Genomic DNA, 26251 nt, shown 5'->3' with positions numbered 1-26251 from the left:
ACAAGACTTGTAAGGACAAATATCTCGTGATAAATAGATAGCTAAAATAATTTTTATTGGGGATAGTTTTGTTTGGTGATAAATGATTGGAAAGGTAATTAAACATACATGATTGATACCAAAGCTAGCTTTTAGGGCAAGCTCAAACTCTGGAATACTGATCGTGTCATCTCATCCACAATATTTTATCAAAAGAAAAACCATTTTTTATCAGTACGGATACCCACAGACCAGTAATCGTCTAAATACTTTTAAGCTATAGGAGTCATTCTCTAAAAACGATCCGTTCGTTCGTAATTACAGCATCACGGTGATCATACAATTTCTACGCAATTAAAGCAACTAAGGTGTCATCGTTATATTAAAAAAATAATGACACAATTAAAGCCGCTCACGAAAAAGAAAACGCTTTGGTGCAAGTCGATAATGATTCCAGAAATGAAGCTTGCTGCAGAGTGCTCAAATGACGTATCACACGGGGATTTTAAATCATGATATGTGTCACAACGGCAGATTGAAACATTATGACTGATGACTTTACGTATAAATACGTACCAATCTAGGCGAAAAACCTGCTTAGAGATCTCGACTGATGAATTCAGAAAAAACAAAAAAACTAGAGGTAATTGATTTTAAGTGTGATTGATCGAGGTATATGATTAGAAATCTGTTTAACCTTTAAAACAGACTCGAATTATTAAGTCTTTGATAAATGTAAAGTCGTTTCCTGTATTGCAACGGCAAATTGAAGCAATTTCGGTTCTAATAATTGCGGTCATCTAATTATCTCTAGCTGTGGGAAATTATTTCTTAGAAACAAACTTGAGATCATAAAAATATTGATATTTGTAAAATTAGAAAGTAATCTTTGAAAAAAACCTGTCGCATGTAATTACACTGCAGATATTATTCAATTAATAGCAAGTTATAATCAAACCGCTATAGGATCACACCTAGACTGGATTATTTAAGGGATCGATCACCGTCAAAACTGAAATTCTTGATCTACCTCAGCTAAGATCAGGTCAGAGAGGAAACATGGTGTTTCTACTAAAAGAAATCTTCTTGTTGACGATTGTGGCATCGGCGCTGACTTTGCCCTGGGGATCATATGGTAAGGCACTCACTCAGAGTCTCCTCTCTTTATTTTTTAAGTAGAAATGCCACATGGACTGTAACACGAATTTTGTCGAGAGATCGCGCGCATGTTTGCCTAATATTTAGTCCTAGGAGATTATGAATCTGATCATAAGTGTTCTTTAGCAGCTTCAATATTTATTGAGTTTCAAAAGTTTAATGTTTTGATTCTGTGCCTTGCACATTTTAGATATGAGTTAGATTTTGACATGGATATTTTTTCATTCTGAAAATGTATTGAAAGTTCCATTCAAGACATAGCTGAGTTAGCCCCTTATTTACCTGTCGGAAAAGTCAGTGAACAAAAACAGAATATATTCAAAATAAAGATGTTCTCTTAATTCACTGAAATGAAACTTGAAGAAGTAAAGAAAAACAAGAAGTTTTGCATTGCTCATTTCCATTCACGAATTTTCATTCGGTGGTTAGAGATCATTCGAGACCAGTTGTGGTTTCATTTAGAGTGACTTTGAGGAGATCTTTGAAATTTTGTCTTCAGTCATATTACGCTGATTAGTGACTTGTTGGTGACAAGAGTGAAAACTCACCAATTAAAACTGATTGATCTCTTTCTTCAACTGCAAGAAAAAAAGAAATCAGATAAAAGAGACAACTTAACTACATAAAAAAGACAAGAGAAAGACCTGCCATAACATCAATAATACGGCCACGTCGCTGTTTTTACGTAACAGAATTCCTTCCATGAAATCGAGCACTAGGCGTCAAAATAATTTAATTTCATAATGAATGCGAGCACTAATAATGTAAAAAAAAAAAAAGAAAACAAAAATGATGATGATGACGACATCAATGAAAAAGAAAACAACAATAGAAATGACTGAATGAAAACGATAACGGTTATGATAATGACATTGATAATGACGCGCAGAATGATTATTAGAAATTATAATATAATAACTGTCGCAGTTATCAAGGTAATGATGATCCCCATCACTGGGACACCAAGCTGTCTAACGTAATTTAACTTACGATTTTAGATACTTCAAATGACCCCCGTAAGGATGGGATAGAGAATCGTGCGAAAGATGCTGAGTAACAATGTCAATTAGCTTCTTACATAATGATCGCCCTTGAATATTCGTCAGTTAATCCAGGCCTCCATTTCATCCCAAGTCTCTATCATTTTCTCTTAAATGATTGACTCCGCATGTCCCTCGAATTCCAGGGAAAGTACTTCCTTCCTTCCTTGGTTATAACTCAGAGAGTTAAGCCAGATAGACTAAAAGACTGTTGTAGTTTAGTTAAAATGATTCATTTCTTAAGCTCAGATGCCAAATTATGTCAGCAAGGAGAGCTCACATTCAATTTTTTTGATAGCACAACATGTATTTTAGAGAACGACGTTAGATAACCCCCCTCTTCATCAGACCGTCAAAAACAGTTTGCTAATCATTTGGCAGTTTGTGCTTCATAGTTATCCATTTTCACAATCATCAAATCTTCACGGATGATCTATTTAAACAATTACTTCGACCGCTTCTTACTTCTTCAGTAGAAATGGATGGAACTGTCGATGATCTTCCTCCCAACGGTAATAAGGAAATTTATCCAGTGGTAACCAACACGGACTCAAAGCGCGGTAATTGTGAATGATTTTCAATAGAGGCTTCAACTCCCTCTTTTCCTTTTCAGAGGCTATTCTTGTTGTATTTGACAAGATGATGTGTCCACTGGGTGGGGCATTTAAACTTTATGGTTTTTAATAAAAGGGATTTGACACCTAAAGGGAGAGAGAGAGAAGTAGCAAGAAATATGCGCGTTACCTCTGTTACGGGTTGTTGATGCCACGATTCACTCAAACGAAAATAAATTCCTTTCCCGAAAATGTTTAAAAGAAAAGCCTTATTTTATGGTAATACGGTTGCTTCAAACATCAGACAAGATTTTTTAGCATTAAGAAACCACTTTAGATAGCCGTCCTTTTTACACTCAATTGGATGCGATTAAGTCCAAGCTTCAAATAAAAATAAATGAATATGTTCCTCTTCTCCCCCCTGGCCTCCCCGCTCCTGCTCTCCATCACATCAAACATATGTTCTTATTATCCGACGAACCTACATGGATGCTAAGCGCAGACTTGATGCATCTTTTTTTCCATCAATTTTTTTCACCTAATCAGCTTGCTCATAGGTCTGACTAATCTTTTGAAGAGGTGTGAGCTTTTGCGTTAGGTAAGATCAGGAGGAGGGGAGGGGTTTTCCGTGAAAAATCAATATAAAAATAACATTAGCATAGAATATTGAACATAACTTGATTTTTCTTGTGATTTCGCAGCTGTTCCAGACCTAATCGTGAATGATGATAAGCCGGCTGTTGATGGCGAGAGTGAAACATTCCCAGACACGACTTACGTCGAACGAGGTAGTATATACATCAGTATATTGTTCCGTATACACACTGTATAATGCTTCATTACACAGCCTCATATTCGACATTTTTATGCACTGTCCACTCATGCCGGCCAATTTTACAGAACGTAAGAAAATAACTTAAACTAAGAATCTAAGATGGAGACTGCTTATTGGCGGATAAAGACCTAGGCTCAAATACTAGCAGCTGTTCGGAAAATGAGCATGAACTCCCCTTTGTATTCTTTTGCCAAAAAGTGATCCCCTTCCTCTCCCCATGAAAACTATGTGATAAACCAAAATCCTCCGACCCCCCCCCCCCACCCCTGTATTGACATGAATCGATTTTCTATAGTCTCCCCTTTTAACTCTTTTGGCGACAACTGCCCCCCCTCCTCTCCCCCTGAAAACCCTGTGATAAACCAAAATCCTCCGACCCCCCCGACCCCTGTATTGACAGGAATCAATTTTCTAAAGTCCCCCCTTTGTACTCTTCTGGCGACAACTGCCCCCCTCCTCTCCCCCTGAAAACCATGTCATACACCAAAATCCTCCGACCCCCTTCCCCAAGGCCATAAGTTATGACATTTGCCTTACCCCTATGTTTATGTCACCGTTCTTCATCAGAATCGGATGAAAACGATGAAACAGTCGAAGATCCACCACCCGATGGTGTACATTATCCTGCGGCAATAAATGAAGATTCAAAACGCAGTAAGTATAGTAATGATGATTTCATAATTAGTTACAATATGTTTTCATTTCTCTCCCTCTGGCAGGAAAACAGGGAGGGTTATAACTGTAACCACGAGATTTGTACTCTCTTGCCGAAAACTAACCCCGTCCTCTCCCCCTGAAAACCATGTGATAAACCAAAATCCTCCAACCCCCCTCTCCCAAGGCGATAAGTTATGACTGTTGCCCTACCCCTAAGTTTATGTCACCCAACGTTCTTTACTAGAATGGGATGATTCTAATGTCAGGATGACACCTGCGGCAATAAATTAAGATTCAAAACGCAGTAAGTATAAGGATGGTGATCTCATAATAGTTACAATATGTTTTCATTTCTCTCCATCTGGTAGGAACTGGGAGAGGGTTACATTTGTAACCAAGCTAAAGATTGGCGATAGCTATTCAGGTTAAAAATTCTTAAAGGAAAACCAAGCGTTCGCTTGTAAAGTCAATATCCGTAGTGCAAGCCCGAGTCATTCCGGTCAGACAAAATATATTCCAAAGTTAAAATTTACCTGATCCTCACGTAAAGCTCTGTAAAAAGATAAAACGGTTGAAGATCCACCACCCGATGGTGTACAATATGCTGCGGCTACAAATAAAGATTCAAATCGCAGAAAATAAGGATGGCGACCTCATCAAGTTTTACATTACGTAAAACTTGATGAGATTTGTAATCTTTTGCCCAAAACTGCCCCCCTCCTCTCCCCCTGAAAACCATGTCATGCACCAAAATCCTCCGACCCCTCTCCCCAAAGCGATAAGTTATGACAGTTGCCTTACCCCTATGTTTATGTCACCCAACGTTCTTCATCAGAATCGAATGAAAACGATGAGACGGTTGAAGATCCACCACCCGATGGTATACACTATCCTGCGGCAATAAATGAAGATTCAAAACGCAGTAAGTATAAGGATGGCGATCTCATAATTAGCTACAATATGTTTTCATTTCCCTCCATCTGGCAGGAACGGGGGAGGGTTATAACTGTAACCACGCTAAAGACTCGTGATGGCCATTGAGGTTAAAATTCTTAAAGGAAAACGAAGCGTTCGCTTGTAAAGTTAATATCCGAAGTGCAAGCCCGAGTCATTTCGGTCAGACAAAATGTTTTCTTAACTTAAAACTGACCTGATCCTTCCATAAAGCTCTGTAATATTCTATGACCCCCTCCCCCCCCCCCCATATTGACGGGAATCAGTTTTCTGTTGTCCCCCCTTTGTAATCTTTTGCACACAACTGCTTCCCCTCCTCTCCCTCTGAAAACCTTGTGATAAACCAAAGTCTTCTGATCCTCCCTCCCCTCCTGTATTGACGGGAATCAATTTTCTATAGTCCCAACTTTATACTCTTTTGCCCAAAACTGCCCCCTCCTCTCCCCCTGAAAACCATGTCATACACCAAAATCCTCCGACCCCCCTCCCCCAAAGCGATAAGTTATAACAGTTGCCTTACCCCTATGTTTATTTCACCCAACGTTCTTCATCAGAATCGGATGAAAACGATGAAACGGTGGAAGATCCAGCACCTGATCGTGTACATTATCCTGTGGCAATATATGAAGATTCAAAACGCAGTAAGTATAAGGATGGTGATCTCATAATTAGTTACAATATGTTTTCATTTCTTTCCATCTGGCAGGAACGGGGGAGGGTTATAGTTGTAAACGCGCTAAAGATTCGCGATGGCTATTCAGGTTAAAAATTCTTAAAGGAAAACCAAGTGTTCGTTTGTTAATATCCGAAGTGCAAGCCCGAGTCATTCCGGTCAGACAAAATGTGTTCTTAATTAAGTTAAAATTTACCTGATCCTCCCATGCATAAAGCTCTGTAAAGCGATGAAACGGTTGAAGATCCACCACCCGATGGTGTACAATATCTTGCAGCTACAAATAAAGATTGAAAACGCAGTAAGTATAAGGATGGTGACCTCATCAAGTTTTATATTATGTCTTTATGCCTCTCCTTCTTACATGAGGGGCGAGGAGGGTTGATATTTCTAACTCCCGCTTAAGATTCACGATGGCGGTTCAGGCCGGGTTAACAATTTGAAAAGAGATACTAAGCGTTCTTTGGCTAAGTTTATGCCTGAAGAGCAAGTACGGGTCATTTCTCCCAGACAAAATGTGCTCTTAAGTTTTGCGGCCGATTTATGTCGCTCTTCCTTTGAGTAATTTCAAAAGAAGTTTTGAATAGGATCTTGACAGGGAAAAAGCACTAATTACTAGGTGCGACTCAGTAGCGTCCCGGTTATTTCGCCCCAAAGTTATATCGTCCCCAGTCACATCGCTCTAAAGAGAGTCAAGAGATGCCAAAATTATTTTCGTGTGTGCAATCAAGATTTGGCATGCCTTTGAATATGAAATGTACGACGTGTGGCTTTGATGTTTTAAGAACTTGATCTGCCAGCAAGTGTTGTATCAGAATGATACTCTCAAGCCGATAAATTGGCTGGATAGTGCATTCACAACGTTTGAGGAAGTTACGTGTTAACCCTTTCGGGTTACAAAGAGCTAACATAACAAATCTTTTGGAATTCTTCTTTTGCTCAGCTTTACTTCCCTTTGACGGAAACAAGAAAATCCGGAATAAAAGAGGGGCAGTAATGAGTTCAAATTATCTCTGGAAAGCTACAACAGACGCAAGTGGAAAACGCATCGTCAAGATCACCTACAGTTACCGTGGCTGTAAGACAAATAATTAATTCCTAATTACAGATAGATATATAAGATATATAATCCGAAACATTAACGTACAGCTAAATGTAGCTCAATGTAGACCACAAGCATTAACACAGTGGTTTCCACCTGATCGCTAAGAGCTGTCTGTGAGTGCAGAGTTAATTTGAAAACACAATTGATTATAAGTCGATCCATTTCATGTTTAGTCCACTTTCTCGCCTCCCCTGTCTCCTTTGTTCTCTTATACCGTCATTCTCCAGCCCTGAGCCATGTCAACACAGATCTACATGAACACTAAATGTTGTATTTCTAATCGTTTTATGGTTCAGAAAAACGTCAAGTTAAATGGGGTGTAACATTAACCCTCGCCTACGACGGAAATATGTCTAGAAATTACGGTAAATAAAACTTGTAAGAAGGTTTGAATCAAGCTGTAAATGAGCTCTCTTGATCAGTTGCCATAACATCGCAAAAATGAAGGTGACTCTGACCCTAACCTGCATTTTCTTTAAACAACAACTGAAAAAAGCAATCTTTATCTTTTGATATAAAACTGATAATCATTGACGGATTCACCGAACTGAATCAGGGGTTTTCATACTTAATAGGCTTAATAATATAAATAAGAAAAATTACGTGCATCTGATCGGATGAAAACGAATGCATTTTTCATGTAACACGAGTGCAAAGTTGTAACACGTATGCAAATTTTTAACACGAATGCAAATTTTTAACTCGAGTGCAAATTACAAATGGCGCGCGGGCGCTGTCAAAATTCCGTCAGTCCTGACTTTCTTTAATGCTTTCTCCATGTAAATCGTGAACACGTAACAACATGATTTATTGTGCAATTTGTTGTAAGTAAGCACTTGTAAATTTTTCCAAGACTACAAACTGCACCCGCCTAACGGGTTCGTGCAATTTTGTTGTCTTTGAAATATTTACACGTGCTTATAACGACAAATTGCACGTGAAATTATGTTATTACCTATAGTAAGTGTTGCTATGCTGATTGAGAAAAGAATGCTATTATTGCCCATTCTTGATTTGGAATTCGTGTGATAGATTTAAGCTTCAAAACATAATTTTAGACATTATTGATCCATAAAACAACAGCTTATAAAAGAAAAAAAAAGCTAACCAAAATTCTTGTTTCCATCTTAAGCTCCACCCGCTGCCGTAAGGAAATGGGTGGGAGACGTAACCAGTCAGTTGGAACGAGACACATGTCTCCGTTTTCAAGAGACAGCAGATAACGGCCACGTACAAATTTACACAAATAACAATGACGGGTAACCTAAAAATGTCATCTTTAAATTATCTGTCGTCGCCGACTTCAGTGGCATCTCCAAACCTAACATGCATATCGTAATTACTTTTTCAGCTGTTACACTGACATAGGGTACCGCACCAAGCCTCAAAAGTTGAATTTGGGAACAGGTTGTGAGTACATGGGGATTGTAAGTCACGAGTGGATGCACCTTTTAGGATTCTATCACGAATTTACCAGAGAAGATCGCGACAATTATATTACCGTTTACAAAGACAATCTTCAGGAAGGTAGGATATAAATGTCCTTATTATGATAAAATAGGAAATGTTGACAGTCAAAGAGGAAAGGCACAACCTAACTGCGTATTACATAAAGGAAATGAATCCTCTCTGTGATATTTCGCGATAGCTAAACTTTCTATCCTCTCAATGTAACATTGAACTTTTATCAAGCCCCCAAACCTTTGCCCCCACCAAAGTCCTCGGAGGAGCTATGTAAAATCAATGAAATCATCTATGCTTGTTTTCCGAATTCGTCGATGTTCACACTTGTTTTTTATACAGGTATATATGATACGGAGTTCAAAAAACGACGTCAGAATAACCTAGACGTCTCTTACGACCTTAACAGCGTCATGCAGTACGATACAAACACCTTTAGCAAAAACGGAAAACACACTATGGAGGCGAAGTCTAATCCAAACCGTAAACTTGGGTCGACTTCGCACTTCGATGCCAACGATTTGAAAAAAATCGATAAACTTTACTGCAACGGGGGGAAAAAATGTGAGTGAAACTTAGTCATGACAAGTGTGGTAACCACACTTGGTTCCATTTTGAATTTTTTGTGTAGACTGTACCTGATATCTAACACTTGCACCACGGTCTAGTTTGAAATCTGCTAATCATTTTCGAGGCGAGCTTGAGTATAGTTACTTGTAACAAAAAAATTGTTGCTTTCACAGTCAAAGATCACAAATTTCAGCTGAAAACCGGAACTGGCTGGGGATCTGGAACTGATGCAGAACTTTGTTTACAACTGATTGGCACCAAAGGGGTGACAAGCTTTAGGGCTCTCACATCTGGAGGGCGAATCCAGGATGAAAAGGAACGGGGAGCGTAAGAAACAATGTTATTCATCTCCTCTTTTTAAAGGAGAGGTATGCTCCAGAAACCATTTCCTTTTAATCTCCACCGCTACAAAGAATACATGAAACCATGGCACTGACAGTGTTTTGAGATTCCAAAGAGTGATTTGGCCTTCCGAAAAATGATTTAAATGTGCTAAGAATTGAAGTACGAGCAGCGTCATTTTGAACCGGTCGTGATCTTTTCCCTTCTTTTTTTCATCCTTGAGCGTTTTTCCGTTCCTTATAACATGAGCTATACAGAAAATTGATCTTCATTTCAAAAAAATTATTTCAGCGATAACCAAAGCAATGGCTATTGGTAACCCACGCGTGGTGGGTTCCATCATTCGAGCTGACTTCATGCCTGCATTGCTCGCTAACCAGTAAATATCTTAACATACCCTTTTTAAGTAACGAGAGTACTAAAAATTATATGGTTTCTGGGTTATAATTCTCCTATAAGGAGTTAAGTAAACATTATCGGCTCTTGGAAAAAAAACGTAGGTTTCTTTCAACGTTTTTGCTGATAACCATTTACGCTCTTGAATGCAGAGAGGCACAATAAGGTATCTGTCAACTTTTCTAGGATTTAAAATATCTGAGAGGTAATTGGTAGCTCTACAGTGACTAATCTTTCCCGACCCTTTTGATCCAGAGGTCAGTGCAAAAAAGGGCCATACCCTCTCTCTTCGACTAAGAAAGAAAAAGGAGTAATCTATGGATGTAATTCTTCCTTTTTCAGTAACGAAGAGTACAATATGCCATTTGAAGATGTGGGAGAAATAACGAAAGTGAAGGTACGCCTAGTGGAGGAGGGTCAAAGATGCCCGAGTGACACAAGGAAGAAGAAGAAAAAAAGGTTCTTTAGCTTGGCAGGATATACTCTAGGAAACGTAAGTAGCTGATTCAGAATGACAGGAAGCAGAAATGTGAGAACAGCGGGCAATTTCCCTCACTTTAGGCAAAAAATGGACACTTTGCTGTAAATCAACCTGAGAGGAACGACATTTGGATTATGGCCTTTTCAGGGGATCCATTTCCCCATTCTCTCAAGCTCTTCTTTCTTCAATTAATTCCCCTTTCAATAAACTTGATAAGTTGGTCAACACATTATAAACAATTTCCTTGGACAACCACTTTAGCCTGACAATTTTTGTTGTTAGCCTGCTGTTTACACGTGACGAAACGTTTTGGTCATATTTACGGTATGTTCGGAGACAGCAGAATGTCAGCCATACTTGTGGACGTAGGCAACCGTGGTAGTTTAACTGTTTTCTAACCCTATTCTTTTATTCCTAATCTGATTGTAACTGTTTTATTCCGGTCACCGCAAAATCCTACTTCTACAAATATTGCCCCGCATACTAGCCCGTCTGAGAGCAAACAAAAACTTTACACCGGTTCTGAACCGCTGTCTTACGTCCTCGTTCAGAAATGACTTAAGGAGATCTAGTTTCTATATCTATTTACAAACTCGAGGTCGTACTTATCCCTTGTTTGCAATATGCCTTGTATTGACAGTTGTAGCTTGGATTATGTTATTCAAAGTTAATGTTTGTCTCAAAGGTAGGCTAGCTGGCTTATTTCTGCACGTTTTTCATGTCACCAACATTCTTTCTCTCTCCGTCTATTAATCCACCCAAATCCCTTCAGCGTGGGGTTATAACGGCCTTGTATCCGCGATACCCTCGCCCCGATTAATATCACTTCTTTCTCGATAGAATACTTATCTGAGAGTCAATTTTAACACCTTTTTTTCATCTAAGAACGACTCCTAATGTATTTTCATTCTGTAGCTGGAAGTGGATGGGACCTCCTATGGGGGGAACATCGATTTGGACCCGGGAGACGAGAAGACACTTGGCCGCCAGTGAAGAACCGTCACACGATGAAACAAAACTATTCCACATAAACGGGTGAAATTTTCAACTGACTCTATGGACACCAGACAATTAACCCTCACAACTTCTTAACCGGGAAGGGAGAAACTACGTAGAAACTTTTATGTAGAATGTGCCTCTCAAGTCTCTAAATTTAAAGTTTGCTCTTTCAAAAAAAAATACTAGTACCTCTTTCTGAACTGATCAGATATTCCTTTGGTTCGTAGTGACTGATTAGGCACATAGAGTGAACAAAGATTTAACTTACAGTTTGCCAGACATATTTGTTTACCTTGAATAGATGAAATTCCTCTTATTTATGGACTATATTAAGCTTTTAAGCTTTTGCACCACAACTCAGAGGAAACGCCCTCTAAGCACCCATTGGTGACGAGGCCGCTCACAACTTAAACCTTGTCAGACAACCCATACCCGTGTGTAGCATGAAAATTTTACATGGATTGGTGATTTTTTGTTTGTTTGTCAAGAAAAAAGTGTTGTAGTTTTATATGACCGACATCTCTGCCACGGAACTATTTTAAAGCGATTTCTGTTCAAAGAGCAAAACATGGACAATGAAGGAGACGAAAAATCTTAAACTTTCAGTACTCACCAAACAACAATATTCCTTGCCCATCTTTCCCCCTGACTTTGGCAAACTTGAGGAAAATTTTTATGCTAGACAAGTTCTTATGCATACAGATGCCCCCTTTAACTAACTAGATTTCTTTATCAAGTAGAGAACGTATCAACAACAATTCTTTCGATCCACCAACACATTCTAAGAAATTGAAATCTCGGACTTTTAGCCTGTTCAGGTTAAGGGAGGGCGCGTTAAGCTTAAACGGTTTGATTTATCTTTAACTTTAACTTTGACTTAAACCATAGTGGACGATTTCAGTTTCTCTTAGTTTTCTATTTATCTCCCTCTCTTAAGGACATCACGAAGGACGACAGATCACTTCTGCTCTAACATTTTTTACGGATTGCGTTATGCGACCAATTGCTTGTCACTCTCAAGATTCGCTTTTAATCAAGAGCATTGCGTCACAAATCATTTGTGACGCAATGCTCTTTATTAAAAGCAAGTTGTAGTCAAGAGCTGGAAAGTGCTTGAAACAGCGATGACGGAAAAACTTTCTTGACCAACATACTGCCCGACAGAATGACACGTAGATGTGGAATACTGTAAAACAATGGACCGGACCCGTCTAGCGTCAATTAAGCGTGTAGTTTAGTGAAAACATAGAGATGAAAAAGGGCTTCATGATCTGCTATAAAAGATCATACTCGAAGCTCTTCGTGTAGTAAAAATAAATGAGCATTGAAAAAGAAACTCTGTCTTTGTTGTGTAACGGGCTAATTTACGAAACCCAGTCTCTGCCCAGAAGATCAGAGGGTTAGAGCATACGACTGCAAATCAGGCTCACATAACAGGGTAATTTAACATTATCACTTGATTGGATAACGTCAAACGTTCTGAATAGTAACGCATACCGTGACCGAATGTTACCGTATTTCTTCACCTATAAGCCGACCTCGGCTATGAGCCGAGACCCTAAAAGTTATAGACCTTCCAACAGACTCGTGTTATCCAAAAGAAAAAGCAAAACCATCGGCTATAAGCCGAGAGCGAAATTCTTGATTATAACCGACCATATGAGTGTGCGAATCTCACGGAAAAAATTGGGAAATGGCTCAATGAACACAAAAGCTAATGAATGAGAATAAACCCAAAAGAAATCAAAGTGCTCTGTGAGCAAACTCGTGAATTGACATATGATTTTTTAGATTATGTTTAATGTTATCTGGTTTAGGGAATTTTGTGGTTGATTGTCATATCTAGAGTACGAGCAGTAGTTCAGTGTTCGCTAATGTAGCAAAGAAACAAAGTAACGTTGGGATAAGAAGGCATTACAATTGAAATGATCATGCTATTACATTTGACAAGGGTGGATGATGTCATGTGTTTTAAACGTCTATCATTTTTGTTTCTGGTTCAAAAGAAAAGGTTGGAAGTAAATGTGGGTGAAAAGTGAAATTTACTGTCTTTCATTGTAAATATTAGAAAATCAAGGCAATATTGTCTAATGAAAACATTAACGATTCCCTCTTTATCAAATGAGAAAAAAGGGGACGAGTTTTGAGTGATATAACTAAGCCAAGCCTGCCACCGTCATTTTGGATCTCCGCCTGGGTAGATTTAAGTCACGTGCTAGGCAACGTATAATCAATAACAAGATAGAATTTCATTTCAGGCCTATTTATCAATTTTGTGGTGTGTAACTTTCGCATTTTAGTACGTTGTATGTATGTTGAATCTTCAAATTGTCTTGAAACTTAAAAGAAAATTGTTCTTTAAGAATTCACTGAAAATCGCTAGCTAAAATTGTTTGTTTAGGTGTTATTTGATTTTCGTGTTAACTTAATTAATTTCGTCAGTCGTCGGCATCTTTTGTTGCTTCACACAGGAAAAATACACGCGACGAAACGTGATGATCAATTTTGTCCTCAATCTCACGCCATAACAGAAAAAGCTTTTGAACATCTGTAAACTCCAAGCGCTTCGCAGTAAGTGATATTTTCAATGAATCTTCGGATTGTTTTCAAGTTCAAGGACTGTAAATTAAATTATGAAAAACGAAGGTTGTTCTGTTATTTCAGTGTGAATCCTTGCATGCCTGCCAGTCGCTGGCGCCGCTTGTTGAAACTAAAACGAAAAAAAAAACTCTTTTAAGATTATCATTGGCTTCTTTTTCACCCCACCACTATTCTTAGCAACAAAGGTCGCCATTTCGTCTGTTTATTGCTCGCCAAAAACTATCAAATGCACTCAAAAGCCTACAATCTAAAAAAAGTTTACAGGAATCGATCAATCGAGCGAGCGAATGCCATTCCCCACATCGTATCTATAACTCGCTCTTGCGCATGCGCGCAATTCACGAGTTAAAAAAGGCGAATTAGTGAAGATGTAAATACTACTACGCGACTGCAGAAACGCAACAGCTACTGTAGCCTGACAAACGTTTGAATCGAGTATCTCTTTCGTCACTGTTATTTTTCTCATCATGCCAGAAGCATGCCGCTTTTCGTATACTATAGCTTTCAGGATAAAAGTTATCGCGGAAGCTGAAGCTGTAGAAAACAGCTCGGAAATCGCTCGAGATTACGGACTTAGCGAGTCCATAGTGCGACGCTGGAGACGAGACTAGGCGACTATTCTTTCTGGCAAGCTTAAGATGTCTGCAAAACGTGCAAAAATAGGCCGTTTCACTCCCAAGTGTCCCGAACTAGACGAGCAAGCAATGGAGTGACTTTCACGGCAGAGAGACCAAATACTTCATTAGTAAAGTGCGATAAGGAGAGTTTTTGCCGAGTTGAGCGAGGTCGTCTCTCAATGCGTGGGAAGCAAAGAATCTGATTGGTGGTCAGAAATACGTTGTTATCATGTCAATTTAAAAGCAAATCACGTAAAGAGCGCTGCAATCACGAAATTTACGGTCATTTCCATTAACATTAAATTTGTAATTGTTTTGAATCCCAAACCCTTGGGTATAAGCCGAACCCCGTTTCTTGTGAAAAAATCTTCAAACTTTTGTGTCAAATACTGAAAAATCGCTCGGCTTATAGGTGAAGAAATACGATACATATTGAGACAATACCAAACTGAAAACGGGTGGGAGCTTAAAACCAGGATTTAATTGTAATATCGAGGAAAAACAATTAAAATGAATTGAATTAATATTTACACATAAACAATTTCTCAAACCATAAGAGATGAATACATTATTTTGTCCAGTTGTCTATAACTGGGAATAGAAACAGTCTAAAAGATCTGTACTAGGCATTCACCCCAGGGGTTTCATGTGCTGAGTCTAATCACAATATTTACTATGTACTGTCAAATATCGACGACATGGTCATTATTGGGTATATTAAGACCACTGCTCCTTAAAGAATTAGTGTAAGTACATCTAAGTACATCTCTACCCTACATGTAAAACATGAAATAGAGGCTGGCAAGTGTTCATGTACAAAAAACGCTTCCTCATGAAACATTCATTAGCACCGAAGTGACACATACAAACAGCACATTGAAAACGCACGCAGGCTTGAATTTGACCACATGAGAGACCATTTAGTAGTCAAATTAAATAATCCAAGCCCAGTGGGGCATTTCAAAGAACAAAAAGTAAATCGTGCACATGAAAATATCTCTGTATGGGACTCATTGGATTATTGCAAGAGATGCAATGCGCCTGAGGAAAATAATTATTCCAAAGAGTGGTAACTATTACTTACCTAATAGCTACTTTCTGATATCAGCTAATTTTTTGAGTCAATCAATGTATACAAGCAATTGAAAAACCCTTAAATTTGGAACGTGCTGAAAAATCTATTAAGTCTGATTTTGTATGATTAACATAGTCTATAAATATGGTCAAAACACCCGATTAACACGGTCGTCTTTGCGCATGTGTGCTTTTACAGCATCCACAATACAACTGTAGCTACATTGCCTACATGTACATGTACTTCAAAATATAGCATAACATTATATGGAAGAGGGAACATATTTTATACATTCCATGTTCTCTTCCACACCACTGTTTTCTACGAGATGAGTAAGCAAAAGCAGGAGTATGCTTCTTCGCATCTGTCTACACAATCGGTCATTCTTTCATTCTCTACAAACACTTGTACAGTACCTTCATAAAAGTATTCCATTTGGCAATAAAGATATTGCATCTTCTGGATAAAAACAGTTCAAATTGTTGATCTTTTGATCCAACTAAAAATTCACACTGCTTGGACTCATCAAAATATACTTGTATATGGAGTCCATCATACAATCTTACTATCATAGCATGTACAGGAGGATGTATTGAAACTTTTTCACTTTCATGAATGATCACTTCTTAAATTCTCCCTACAATTTTAGTACAAAAATATTTTGGTGAAGAGCACTGATTAAAATCACCCAAAGATCTTCTGTATATGCAATAGCCTGTCATACAGTAAAAAGAGCATATGTAATTTGCTTCATTCTTAATTCAACCCTGGAATTCTAAAATAGGCACCTGGAATAAAGGTCATAAGCAAGGTTTTGATATACTTTGATATCACTGACGATACCATGCTGGCTTTATAAAGTGAACACATCTATACAATGCTGGGTTCCTAACCCTTTTCTACAAGTACAGTACAGTATTTTTACAGAATATGCATAATTTTGCATACTTTCACAAAGTATGAAGTAAGTCAATCCTCAATCTGCAATTAAAAAAAATTGGTGACTTCTTTGGCTTTTTCTATTTGCCAAATGATGAATGTAAGCGAGACTCTAACAGGTACAGCAATAGTATATGTTTCCTTGTCCCTGGAAAACAAAGGAAATAGTACAATTTCAGATGAGGTGAAACTTCACACTATCAGTGATAGGATCTCTTCACTTGATACATTTAAAAACTCTAGTCCAGAGTAAAGCTAAGAAACCCTAGTGTAAAAATGTAACCCCTTATTGAAAACAGCTCAACCTTAATCCCATTCAATATTTTTATTTTTTTTTATTTTTTATTATTATTATTTTTTTTTTACTGATATTATCCACAAAAGATTTTATTCATCTATTATTTGTCTATTTACAATAAGAAATAGCAGGTGAGAGGCTTTTTCCCTTGCTATTTCAGCCATGGAGAGAAAACTAAAAAGACTAATAATAAAACTTGCCTATGGCCCTCTCATCCAACAGAAAAGGAAAAGCTGTAAATAGTCACTCTTTATTGCATTCTAAAGCCCTGCTGTTTCTCCAAAATTTGAGGATTACCCTCTTAATGTTTGCCTAAAGATGAAATGTTATCTCCTTGTGCTTAAAATGACGTCAACAAGAGATGAATTTTTGATCCTTTACACCCTAACATCAGCATCCATATTCTTCATACTGTTATACTTGTTATCTATGTATTTCTTAAGGTGTTAACAAGGAGATTTTGTTTAACTGTCCAGAGCTTCTTTACAGTTGTTAATCATTCCCTTTTTTCTCATGACTTTAGTGTGTGATTTGGGGGTGATATTGTAAGGAGAAATTAGATGCTAGTCACCCTTTGGGGTAAAACGGTTAAGATAATACTCACCTCTATTTTGTATAAGTACCTTAACATTTGGATAAATTTTCAAGAACAATTATTTCACAGATAAAATTTGAGTGGAGAAACAAGTATCAGTTCAGAACCTTACAGTTCACTGATCTCCAACCCCAAGCTACAGTATAAAGAGCATTTTTATTTAATGTTTAGTTGAGTTTAATGCACAACCAACCTTAACTTGGAATTTTGGCAGGCTCAACCACCTTAGGGGCTGGATCAGTCTTGACACTGCTAACAGGTACAGGAACAATCTCGGGTTTTCCTTCTATTATGCATCTGATCCTCCGTTCTTCATCTGGCCACTGGTACTTCAAATATAAGCTCAGGAAGCTTGGAACATCTCTTTTGGATGATCCTTTCAGCAAGATTGTCATGTACTTTCCTTTTCGGTTGCTTGCATTCGTGGCAAGCTCAGCCAGTATTAAGTCAGATTCAAGTCGAACCATACATGCCTCATCATCTAAAAATAAGATCACCAGTAAGAAATAATATGTTGAAGGAGAGACACCTGTCAGTAACTGCTTCCAGGCAACAAAAGAAATGCACTTCTTTCATCTTGAATAAATTATTACACACCAGCATGTGCCCCTTGCAACATTTATCATTTAGCAATCTAATACAAGGCATTGTTCATGTAAATGCCCTGATGTTAAAACTTAACCCTTTAACTCCCAAGATTTCTTTAGTAATTTTCCTTACTATCCACTGTGTAATTTAAATGATGTTAGTTTGAAGAATTTAGAATTGGATCAACTAATAATCCCCTAATTGACATTTTTCTTAATTCACTTTACTTGTCTACTTGACATCATACTAATAATGTAAGGAGGAATTCTGTTTAGGTCACTAGTGGGACTTAGGGGTTGAGTGACTAAAAATGCAAAATGCACTAACAACATCTCTTCTCAAAAAACAGTATCAAGTAAGACAAAACCTTGATGGAAGGAAAGGGTGAATAAGATACACTTGTAATAGGGAATTTAGTGAAGAGAAGTTCCTATATTGACCACACATACAAGTTACCTTTCTCTCTGCGTGGAGAATTACTTGCTACTACATACATGAATCATACGATAGTGTTTTATAATGCAAAACAAACAAAAGAACATTGCTATTTTATTTATTTAAATTAAAATCTAAAAATAATTCAAATGCAAACCTTCAAGACTGTCACTGATTTCTTTGGAGGGCAAATCAAAAATTTTCTTCAGTTCTGGAGAAACACAGATGAATACAAAATTACTCTGCTGGACACTTTTCATAGCCCAGCGGAACATATTTTCAGCAACTTCAACAAGCTCCAGCTTGTCCAAATGGCACTTGTATCCCAAGTTTTTGCTAAAATGATAGTACAATTTAGAAACCTCCTCTTGAAAGGCTTTTCCTTCCAGGTGCGAACAGTGAATGATGGAGATAGTTTTTCCAGAACCTATCGGAGCTAGATCATTTAAAAAAAAAAAAAAAAAGTCAGTTGGTGTTTCTTTGGTTAACATGGTTTGGTGATTTCAATTTGGACTTATACAATGGTAACTGTGATTCACCTGTGACCGATTCATTGAATTATCAATCCGAACATTTAAATAATTGTGTCCATCACAATGGTATCTCTTTCACCTGTTTCTTAAATCATATATTGTGGTGAATTCTAGACTAGACTGAAAGATTTTTGGCTAATCATTACCTCCTAAAACTTCAAAAGATTAAATTATTGTGGTGGCCATGTACAAAACACCCAAAAGTAAAAGTGCATACATTAGACCAATGTGAAAAGTCAAAGTTACATACCTTCTGGGGATGACGTGTATCCTGACTCATATCCTAGGGATGTTGGGGAAGCTGCAGATTCTCCTGAGCTCACACTGTCTGAATTGGACAACCTCCTTGCCTCTTCTACTTTAAGGGGAGAGAGATTTTCTTTTGGATTTTGGACAGATTCCCTGTAAGAGTCTGATGCTGTGAATGACGTCACCATGGATGTGTCTGAGTTGGATTCACTAGAGCTTACCAATGAGGAGTTTCCTTCATTGTTAGATGGTTCAGATGATCTCTTGTGTCTCTTTGTAGAAAACATATTGGCAATTTTTTTCCGAAAAGATTTCTTCCTATCCTTCAATTTACTCTTTGGTTCATGAGAATTTGAACGCATATAGTCCTTTCCACCTTGGTTAGACTTAAGCAGGTCTTCATTCTCAAGATGTGCATCTGGTGACCAAGAGCTATACCTAAAAAGTCCAGGCCTTCCTGTAGTGGTGCCCCCTTCTTCGGCAACTCTGCTTGGCACACATAAGTTAGTGCTACTAAGACTCTTCCCTTGCAGGTCTTTGTCATGCACACTTATACCCCCAGAAGTCTTATCCTTTAAATTTGCAACTGCAGATGGTAGAGGACTTGAAGTTGTTGAGAACTCAGGTGACGAAAACAAAGTGTGGTTTGTAAATTCTAAGTCTGTTGATGTAACAACTGAACTGTCCTCACTTACACAACAACCTCCATATTCAGGTTGGATTCCCTGTACATCACCCATCCCATCATCATCATTATCAACTTCATTCTGCCTGCTAACTGTTCCAGACTTTCTTTGATAATCTGAAATGATCATGAAAATAATGAGGTTCTTGAGAGATTTTCATCTAAAGAACACAGGGTTGTACACAAGAGCCAGCAGCCCAAAAAAATACAATCTCTGTTGGTTACTTCACAGGGTTTACAGCTGATCCCCTCAATCAGCAACTAGAGATGCCACAGAGAGTACAATAAAATAATGAACATCTATCCAAAATCTTAACCCTTCAACTTCCAAAAGTTTATTAGTAATTCTACTTGCTATCTACCATGGAATTCTTATGATGTCAATTTAGAGAATTTGGTATTGGATCAACTAATAATCCCTGAATTAATATTTTTCTTTATTCTCATCACTTCTATGCTTTATATTGAATTGATATTATAAGGAGAAATTCTTTCTTGGTCACTCATGGGAGTAAAAGGGTTAAATGCCCCAGCTTAACTATTTTCACAGTCAATACTAGTTAGTCTAAAATATTAAATTGATCACCAGAGATAAAAATTTTAATATACCCAAATAAATTAGGAACAGAAAAGAACATTTTCTGCAATCTAAAATAACATTTTATACCACTATTCATCTCAGTTTGACTTAAGACCAAAAACACTGCATAAATCTCAACTTGGACTTGATTAGTTCAGGCTCACTACTTTTTCTAGTCTTTTCTCTCCTTCCAGCACAAAACAAATGATCTCTAATCATGTCAACAGATCATGCATTAGTCAACTGAAATCCACATTGAATCCCATCAACATCTTTAATCTTTCACACTGTATATTCTTTGTAACGTAAACAACTATAATAATCCTCTTTCTATGTCAATTGTTGACTTTTTCCAAAGATTTTTTGTGATAAACAATTCAGTTGTAATTACAAGCTAAAAGATCATTGAATAGATCTTCTTTTGTCTTTGGGCACACTACTAATAGGTGACAAGTAGTAAGTAGTGACCTTGATCTTACAATTAATTCTCAGGCTCCATTAGAAACAATCTAATATTGCACAAATACCAGATCTGTACATTTGCACAAGTCTAGATTTAAGAGTTCATATCAATATTGCACTGGTGATGTTTATCATGACTCAGGCTAGGTGAACTACAATCAAGAGAACTCTTGATTTTGCACCTGGCATTGGAGTGAATTTTAAGCACAGCAGGATGTAACTACTATATTAAACTTGCAAGAGAAAAATAATGAATTTCTTGATAAAGAAAAAAAAAACAAGGCATGGAAAAGAAACCATAAAATGTAGCTGGCAGCATCTTCTAGAGTGAAAGAGGAAGTAAAAGAATTCACATGAATCTAATCACACGAGAAAAATATTCAAATTACCAAGGAGCGGAAGATAAAAGCAACCTTATGAATTTCAAGATCTTCATTCTAATAACTTGTCATGCACCCGATATTAGGTTCCAAAAAATCTAGTCACCCACATGATGCATCCTTGCTTTTAACAAAGCTATTAGAAAAATGAATAAAAACAATACACACAAAAAACAAGAATGTTCAAAAGCCAAATAGGATTTCTTAACATCACTGTTACTCATTGTGACAAAATAAAAAAATAATGAAACCTCTTAACTGTCTTTCACCTGAAACTTGACAGGTTCACCAGATTATTACATGTTAAAAAGACCTATTAAAATATAATCTATAGCATTGTAATAAACTGACTTTCCCAACAAAGAAGTAAAAAGACGAAAGAGCAAAGAATAAGTGAAGTAATGATAATGGCATAAATTAACGTTGGCAATGTATTGAGGTGGCTAGTTTATTAGGTCATCAACCGCAATAAGATTAATACTTGCGTACATTTAGTCCTCCACAGAAGCTTTTAAACTTTTCAGCATTATTACTAGAAATTGACCCTTTTACAGCACCTAAATATTCCACGCTTTGCAATTTCATCCTATTAAAAACTTAACCGTGTAGGAAGAAGGAAGGTTCTAATTACAGCCTTCCTTACCGAGAATTTAACCTTCCCTTTCTCCACAAATTAAACCCAATTTAATTCAAACTCCGCCAGTTTCACTTCAACGAAAATTAATAAACCAAAAAGCGTTATTTGAAATGAAACAGAGATAGATCTTAGATTTATCATTAATTTAAGAATAGCGTGATTCGTATTCAACCGAGTTGATTTCACCCACACAATTCTAATCTTGGAAATCGTGATTGACGTAAATCCGCAGAGAAAGGTAAAGATTCACGTCAGATCAAACCAACCGTTTTAAATTAAACTTTTCACTCATTTCCCAACAACAAAATGATAAAATAAACATTTGCAGATGCAAATAAGTGAAAGGAAGTTCTTAAAAAACAAAGAAAACATGACAAAATCTCTGTACCTTCCACACATTCGCGAATTACTCCCAGACAAGAATAAAACTCCAGTTCGCTCAAGATATTCACAAGTGTCTCAAGAACACCATTCTTTTTGTATATCCAGTCTTCCAATAACAGTAATCCAGGTCGAGAATTGTGAGCGAAATAACCGAGGATTCTCTCAGCAGAATACCCAAGCAAATCGGCCACGTCTTTCCAATTTTTCAAGGCGCCCACCATGTTCAGCTGAAGTGACAAGGGATCACGAATTTTCGTATATGAAAGAACCTCTCGCGCAGGCAGAGCCAGAATATCCCTCGGCATCGGACTAAGCCGAGGAGTGTCCTCTTCCTCTGTACAATCCATTGCTAGTCAGTGGAACTTTTCGCTACACAATTTACACCATTTTGCGAGTACTCTTATGAAGAAAGCGTACAACAAATGCAAGGACTCAGCGCAAATCACTTCCCACAATTCCTCAAATCACGTGAGCACATTTCTTCCTCATTTCAAGCCCTTTAGACAATAGACCGCGCTAAGACGTGCAAATATTGTTCGTTCACTTCCTGTGTGATCTAAAGTTATCTACATAGACTGGATGTCATCTCGCAAACCAACGTGTATAAAATGCAATTAACCAAACAACTCAATTATTCTCTTTTCGCGCGTGCCTCCTTTCCGCTTCCCGCGGTGCAAAATTATAAATAATATTTTCAATTTTAAAATTGGAGATTTTAATTGGGACTGGTCTTCCTCCCATGCTGTTTAGAAAAAGTGTTTAAATTACCTAAGGTGAATTTCATTATCCCAGTTTATGTTTCCCTTAGGGTACAAACTACCAATGGTTTTGTCTTTCGTTTTCCAAATGTAAAAAATGTCTCACTTGCTTTTTCATGTGTAAATTATGAAGGAGATATTTCGTGTTCAGTGAATTGGAATCTACTCACTTGCTAATTCAATTGCTCGACAAGAATCTAGGACGTAAATAAAAGTTAAGGTCGGGATATTTCGCTTTTGCCTTGAATAAAATTTTTTCATCGCAGATTTTTCTACTTTCACGTTATTAATTGGCATTTATTTCTCATTTCCTAAATCCGTATCGTGAGTAATTTTAAAAATGTGTCGTATTTCCGTGTTGTGAGGGCAATCGTGATCAATCGTGATAGTTCCTCAAACAAGGTACGTGACACTCACTGAAACCAGAGCGATAAAATTAGATCACAATATCAGAAAACTGTGGCTCTCCGGTTCGATATTACGTGAGCTGATCATGTTTGGAAACTTCTACAACCGAGTGTTGTCGGCATACCTTCACGAGAAGGGTAAAAGGGTCAAGTTCTGTCGGAAGCATGATTCAAAACTCATCAATCTTTAGTTTTAATAAGGCTTCATACAGAAGTTAGAGGCAAGAAAGACTATGTGCATTTCAGGGAATTTTCATACTGCCAAGCTTGTCATAGAATGGAAAAAAACTCCAATTCAGCCACCAAAGCATAAAAGCTGACTTCGACCGGAAATCCTTCTGCGGTTTGTTTTCCAGTGAATAGAGTTTGGTTGCCATGCAACCATGAAAAACGTGTTGCAGATCATCGACTGGCGCGAGAACTGAACAACGCGACTCAGTGATACAGGAAGGCCAAGAACTCGCACTTCAAACGAGGCAGAATATTATTTCAAGAGCCTTTCGGAAAAGGGAATCCCAGTTTCCTTAGCTCGGTTCTTGAAACTGAAGATAAATGCGGTAAAGTTCTCCATCATGGAACAATATTCTGAAGAATCCCAACATCTCAGTACAACTGCAGGCCTTATCGAGAGGCAATGAGGAAGCAAATCAATCAATCAATTTGAGTCAATTTAAGGTGATGATAGAATGACCTGGAGCCATCACAAAGGCCGCTACAACTCCGGAGCCGTGGCCCTGGTAAATATTTCAGTTATTTCAGCAGGGACCGAACGAAATGGTCACTCCAGTGGGCTCGGAAGGAACAGAGGATTCGCCCGGCACGGATGATTCGATGGAAAAACCTGAACTCTCCAGGGAAGGTTTGAAAAGTACCCGTTTGAGATTACAAAAGCTATTGAAGATCCGCTGTTGGGAAAAGGTTTCGAACATGTTGCAAAGATAAGGCGTGTCCTTCAAAGAGGTGCGCTTTCCATTATCCAGTTCAGGGGTCCATCTTGGCAATACCATTTGTGGGATAAGAAACACATTGCCAATCCATATCCATATCCAACTTTTTTGCTGAATGTTCTCGACTACGGGTTCTTGTTCTTGTTTTTGTTCATTCACGTAGACTTACATCCAGAATCTAAGTTGCATATTGACGGCATACAGTAATTTGCTTCATAGAGATGTTTTTTCTTTTCGTGTATTTAATTGTAAAAGACAGTTAAATGACAGCTTGAGGAAATCAATTTTTTTTTACATTCCCTGCTCTTGTTCACAGAGCAAAATTGATTCATACAGTTAGAAATCAGATTTAATCTTTTATGCCATTGTCAGACATCTCAGTTTAACAGTTCAGAAAATTTCCAATATTCTATATATCTTGATACTCCTTGGATTGAATAGGATTCATGTCTCATACAAACCTAGTATATCTTCTCAGCCCCTTATTTCAGCTGGTAGAGTATCAGAAGGTCCTGGCTTACAATCTTGTTTTCAGAATTAGATTTCTTTCTTCATGTCAACTTCATATTATTTATTGCTCTTCCTAGCAAGCAAAGCTTATGTGATAGGGATTGTAAAAAGTTGAGTTATTCATTGAGATAACCACGCGAATGTCATGAATTTACACCAACAGACTTGTTGATTGATGATGTTTTGTTCAATCTGATGTCACCTCAAAGGTTGAAAGCTGTGTTGCAGACAAAATTTGAACTCCAACTGGTTGGAAACAGTGGCTTCTGATCAGTGGGCTCTACATTTTATTAATTCTTATGAATCTCTCTTAATTGAATCATTGTACTGCAACAGCTAAGTTTACAATGCATCAAGTGATAAATTCTTCCAAAACTCAAGTTGCACCAAAAATAAATTCCTGCAGGAAATGTAACTTGCTTACAAAGTTTATTTGCACTGTAAAGATTAAAAATTTGACTAGATCAGTATCATAGAGATCTTATATGTCTTGTGCCACACTTGTAACAAAACAAATGACACCTTTCTGTATTTTACCATGTTTCTTGAGCTGTGCCATTCACAACATTGCTGATCCAGGCAGCCTGCTGGGCAGATGTGACATATCAGTGAACCTTGTAATGTCCTAGCCTGACAGAACTACTGAGGACATTACTTATTAGCTCAGTGTTAGGGCATAAGATTACGAATAATGATAACGTCTGGGGTTCAATCTCTCTAGGCAGACTCAGATTTTCCTCGGTACCCTACCAGTGACTGAACGAATGACATCTTTCTTTGCCTTCTCTATTATGCTACGTTAATGGTGCCACGGTGTACCGTCGTTTGATCTTATATGGAAAGTACTGCGACAGATAATTTCTTTTCGCTGGAAGTTACTTTCGCGAGAATTTGAAAGGTAGTTAGATGTGGCATTACTTTGCAAAAACATATCTCCAGATTTACAAGATTCAGGTTCCTTATTATTGTATAGTAGTAACACTAACAACAATGAAGTACCTCATTTCCTGAATTCTTACAAATCTTGGCGCGGCGGAGGGAGACTTTTGAAAACAATCAAATAAATTTTCCCGGTGAGGACTTTCGTCACATCACAATTCGTCCATGAAATCCTTCCGAGCAGCCTTCAGTAGTACGTGTTTTCCTCATTCTGTTCAACAAAGCATGCAATTTGATTATTGGCATATTTGAAAATATGCACGTTTCTCGGAAAGCTTTAATTTGAAATACTTGAAATGGCTTCTTGCCTTAAAAAGGTTTCACCTTAGACAAATGGACTTAAATAAATGAAAATAGTTTTTTGCGACTGCGAGGATTACAATTCAATACGGTGAGCCGCGTTTTCTCCAAAGACCACAAGCTCCACG

The 26251-nt window shown here is 37.6% G+C and overlaps 2 protein-coding genes and 1 pseudogene across 5 annotated transcripts; 2 read left to right on the top strand and 1 right to left on the bottom strand.

Annotated features, from left to right (window-relative positions):
• The first annotated feature begins 933 nt into the window (after positions 1 to 933).
• LOC113674697 (uncharacterized) lies at positions 934 to 12540 on the top strand. 4 transcript variants are annotated; one of them, XM_089186233.1, is made up of 13 exons: positions 934 to 1114; positions 2654 to 2737; positions 3433 to 3519; positions 4134 to 4220; positions 5059 to 5145; positions 5732 to 5818; positions 6794 to 6928; positions 8088 to 8214; positions 8307 to 8482; positions 8759 to 8980; positions 9160 to 9313; positions 10067 to 10217; positions 11121 to 12540. In XM_089186233.1, exons 1-13 carry the CDS (start codon positions 1039 to 1041, stop codon positions 11196 to 11198), a joined length of 1551 nt encoding a protein of 516 aa, XP_089042359.1. In that variant the 5' UTR covers positions 934 to 1038; the 3' UTR covers positions 11199 to 12540. The 4 variants fall into 4 exon arrangements, with proteins under 4 accessions (XP_089042359.1, XP_089042360.1, XP_089042358.1 ...); XM_089186232.1 differs by having other exon boundaries at positions 977 to 1114; positions 2651 to 2737; XM_089186234.1 differs by lacking the exon at positions 2654 to 2737 and having other exon boundaries at positions 961 to 1114.
• A 2341-nt stretch (positions 12541 to 14881) lies between these two features.
• Positions 14882 to 22688, bottom strand: LOC113674678 (uncharacterized). The gene is made up of 5 exons (XM_027191160.2): positions 22267 to 22688; positions 19136 to 19936; positions 18510 to 18788; positions 17523 to 17810; positions 14882 to 16584 (listed from the first exon to the last, which is right to left on the bottom strand). Exons 1-4 carry the CDS (start codon positions 22607 to 22609, stop codon positions 17524 to 17526), a joined length of 1710 nt encoding a protein of 569 aa, XP_027046961.2. The 5' UTR covers positions 22610 to 22688; the 3' UTR covers positions 14882 to 16584; position 17523.
• Positions 22689 to 23513: 825 nt separating this feature from the next.
• On the top strand, positions 23514 to 25299 carry LOC149038648 (uncharacterized; annotated as a pseudogene).
• Positions 25300 to 26251: the final 952 nt, after the last annotated feature.

This window comes from Pocillopora damicornis, chromosome 10 (assembly GCF_964200805.1).
Source record: "Pocillopora damicornis chromosome 10, jaPocDami1.2, whole genome shotgun sequence".
NCBI classification, from domain to species: domain Eukaryota; kingdom Metazoa; phylum Cnidaria; class Anthozoa; order Scleractinia; family Pocilloporidae; genus Pocillopora; species Pocillopora damicornis.
Note: the sequence above shows the minus strand (reverse complement) of the source record. Positions and strands in the feature narration are given on the sequence as shown.